The following is a 3,396-nucleotide window of genomic DNA, read 5'->3' as shown; positions in this document are numbered from 1 at the left end:
GACATTTTTGTTTTTTTAATTGCATTACAGAAAATAAAGAACTTTATCACAATATTCTAATTTTCTGAGACAGTCCTGTAAAGTTACACTTTAAAATTGGCTTAAAATAAAATTTATTTAATGCCTTTTTTGTCTGTTTATATTTCTAATCACTCTCCGATCTATTAGTGAAAACATATTAAAACATGTGATAAGCCTTCCCAATGACAATGGAGACTTTTAATGTTCCTGCAGTGACATTTGTTTATCTAAAGTCTTTTTTATTAGCAGAAACTATTACATGCCACCATAGAAAACGCACAGGTGTAAATAATAAAAGTGATCAGCTTCAGGCTGCTGGTGTGGATGCTGTCACACTGTCATGGCTTCAATGAAACAGAGCTATCGTTAATGTGGTTACTAACACCTGTGCTTTACCGACTGTTGTGATGTTTACACGAGAACTCTGCTGTGAGAAAGGTCCATTGTTTTGCAGAAAGAGGTTGGCCCAGTATCATGAAACAGCCCCCCCTCTCACGTGGAGGACTGTGCCGGGTCATAAGACCTTACTTCCCCCCTCCCAACTCCCCCCTGTGTGAAAGCTGTCAAGAATGTTTAAAACCTGTCTGGGACATAAAGCCAGTTAAACTAGTTAAGAAAGTAAAGAGTAGTTGTCTTGATGATGCGCTTGGAGGTATATATAAATATATATAAAGAGTAAAAACTCAATATCAGTGTAATGTTTTTGATATGAGCTCTACTAGTCTAAGTCAATGGATTGTTAACGATCGGTCACAGATTACTTACCAGATTATTAACCATCCACTTTACACAAATGAGGATGACGGCATGATTACACCTTTAAATTTGAGTTATATCATGTTTAAAGGTTTAATTTGTGTTGTGTTAACTTCAGGTTTTATGAGTCTATAATTGAACGTTGAGGCCAAAATACAGACATATATACATTATTGACCCATAAGGACAATATTGTCCCTATACACACACACACTGCACTTTATGTGTTCAAAATCGTTTTTGCTAATAATTGACATATCCAAGACTGTAAAAAGGAAAAAACTTAGCATATAGTATTAAAAAAAAAAAAAATTGAAAATGAATTCATGTTCGGTAGTTATGATCAGGACTGATGTTGGTTAATTTTGAGACATTTCAAAATAATATTAAAATACATAATTTTAATAGCAGTTTAGTTGATTTTTCTCTTAAATTAAACTAAAGCATTTTTCTCTGAAACAAGAAATCAACAGTCACCTCAGAGTTGTTAAAAAATCCTTTATCTCTCTTTGTGCAGTTCAACACACTTTAAAACAACATTAAATATAAAACAGTAAATGTCTATTGGTCCTCATATCTCATAGTGTAAAGTACATTCAGCGGCATCTTTCAACAGCCGTTACCAGAAAAAGACACCCAGTCCAGAAACCGTTACCAATGAAGAATCCTTTTTATGGACACAAGAAAGTATCTGCCTTTCTGTTCCAAAGTTCCGGATTAGCATGGCAGAGAAAAGTATCCCTAATTCCTTGCAATGAAGTCCATGTTTGGACAGAAGAAAGGGGATCAGGGGATCAGTCGTTCTTCTCTCTCTTCTCTCTGCGGGCCTGTCGCTTGAGCTGGAGGGTCTTCAGCTCAGTCATAGTGGAAAAGGTCCTGTACACCCACACCATCTGTCAATGCACAACACAAACAATCAGGGGTCAAGTGGGGATTTTAGAACTGTATATGCCGTGTGAAATATAATGATAAACAATTAAGCTTACCACGATGACGATTGTATTCAGCAGAATAGGAATAGAGTAGACCAAAGATATGAACATGCCCTTCGAATCAAAGTACTGGAAGTTAGAGAAGGACCTGAAAGAACAATAACACATAATGAGATTCCTTAATAACCAAAAAGCATGACCTCAATACACATAATTTCTCACCCAATAGTGACACAAATACTGCCAAAAAAAAGGCTTTACCTCCAGTTCATTGCTGCCAGCTCATTGAGATATTCAGCACTATACACCAGGCCAACTGTAAAAGACAGGTAGTCAGTCAGCATACAGTACAATAAAACGCACAGACTAATAAAAGCTCTTGTTGAAACAAATCTAAATTAGCAATACAATATTAACTGATATAGTCCTCTGATTTTGAGAAATAAAAAATATCTTATTTAGCCTTAGATGGTAACATACACATCAATAAGGAGTTGTCCTAACTCTATATTTGAATGATACAGTATGATGTTGACTGTATGTTAGTGTGTGCTGTAAGCCCTGATATATTAGTAATTGTATGGTTGCTGATCAGTTCAGTTCAGATGTTTGGAAAATGTTTACCCATTACCATTTAAAAATCTTATATTTTAAAAATTAACTCATTTTTGGAAGAATGCCTTACATGCTGAATGTAAGTTTTGATTCCATTACTGAGTGAATATATTTGCTTTTCTTCTAGTATGTAAGTTAACCAGCAAATAGTAACTTAAAGCAAATTAACCTCATTAACATATAGCTAGTTTCTGCTTGCTAGCATGTAGGCTAAAGCTTGATTGAGCATGCTAATTGATGTGTTATTGTAATTAATTTAAGACGTTTGAGTCACTTCTTTACTGCATTTTGTATATATAATTTAGTTTTACACTTTAAACCCGAAGTTTTCAGACAGCACAAGTACCTTTCCTTATTAACTTGCTTGCTTATTTACATATCACATGGTAAAAGCAGCCGCAGACATGTTTCAATAGGCTTGTTTGAGACAAGCGAGACCTGCGCAGCCCTGCGCAATTTCGATCAACGTCTTGCTCGTGCGTTGCATGATGGTTAGTCATTTTACCGACTTGCTCTGGAGGCTCGCCTACATGAGACGTTGAAATCTCGCGGGACAAAGACGCCCGCAGCCTTGAGAGCGAGGCGCGGCGAGGCGGCGCAGTTCCTCTCCACGGGCTGCGGAAGCGAAATGCTTGATGGGAAACGACTCGCTGATATCTCGAGCTGAGTGCTTATTGGTGGTGTTTACCACGTGCTGGTGATGAAACTCTAATTGGCTCGGCAAAAGTTTGTTGTTGTTTTGTGTCCGTTTTACGTCGCCACTTCCATTCCCAATTTGTCATCATTGTTCCACAATGTTTATCATCATGGAATTAATATCTATATATTTTATACTATACTTGCACTGCTTACCGTTTTGATACTTTATATATCTTAGCATATTCATACACACTGTTCATACCGCTCACAGGCTGCTGTGTATATCTAGTGTATTCATACACATTGTTCACACTGCTCACAGGCTGCTCTGTATATCTAATGTATTCATACCCCTCCTCACTGTTTATTCATCATTCTATCTTTTATTCTGTAGATTGTGTACATTACTTTTCACTTTACTGCTTTTTGCACT

General features: G+C 36.6%; 1 protein-coding gene across 1 annotated transcript; it reads right to left on the bottom strand.

Annotated features, from left to right (window-relative positions):
• Window positions 1-1,259: 1,259 nt before the first annotated feature.
• tmem18 (transmembrane protein 18) lies at window positions 1,260-2,071 on the bottom strand. The gene is made up of 3 exons (XM_010784895.1): window positions 1,971-2,071; window positions 1,764-1,857; window positions 1,260-1,670 (listed from the first exon to the last, which is right to left on the bottom strand). The coding sequence occupies exons 1-3, from the start codon at window positions 2,051-2,053 to the stop codon at window positions 1,572-1,574; spliced, it is 276 nt and encodes a 91-aa protein (XP_010783197.1). The 5' UTR covers window positions 2,054-2,071; the 3' UTR covers window positions 1,260-1,571.
• Window positions 2,072-3,396: the final 1,325 nt, after the last annotated feature.

The sequence above is a fragment of the Notothenia coriiceps genome, unplaced genomic scaffold, assembly GCF_000735185.1.
Source record: "Notothenia coriiceps isolate Sejong01 unplaced genomic scaffold, NC01 NC01_scaffold00026613, whole genome shotgun sequence".
NCBI classification, from domain to species: domain Eukaryota; kingdom Metazoa; phylum Chordata; class Actinopteri; order Perciformes; family Nototheniidae; genus Notothenia; species Notothenia coriiceps.
The sequence above is the reverse complement of the archived record's forward strand: the minus strand, read 5'-3'. Positions and strand labels throughout refer to the sequence as shown.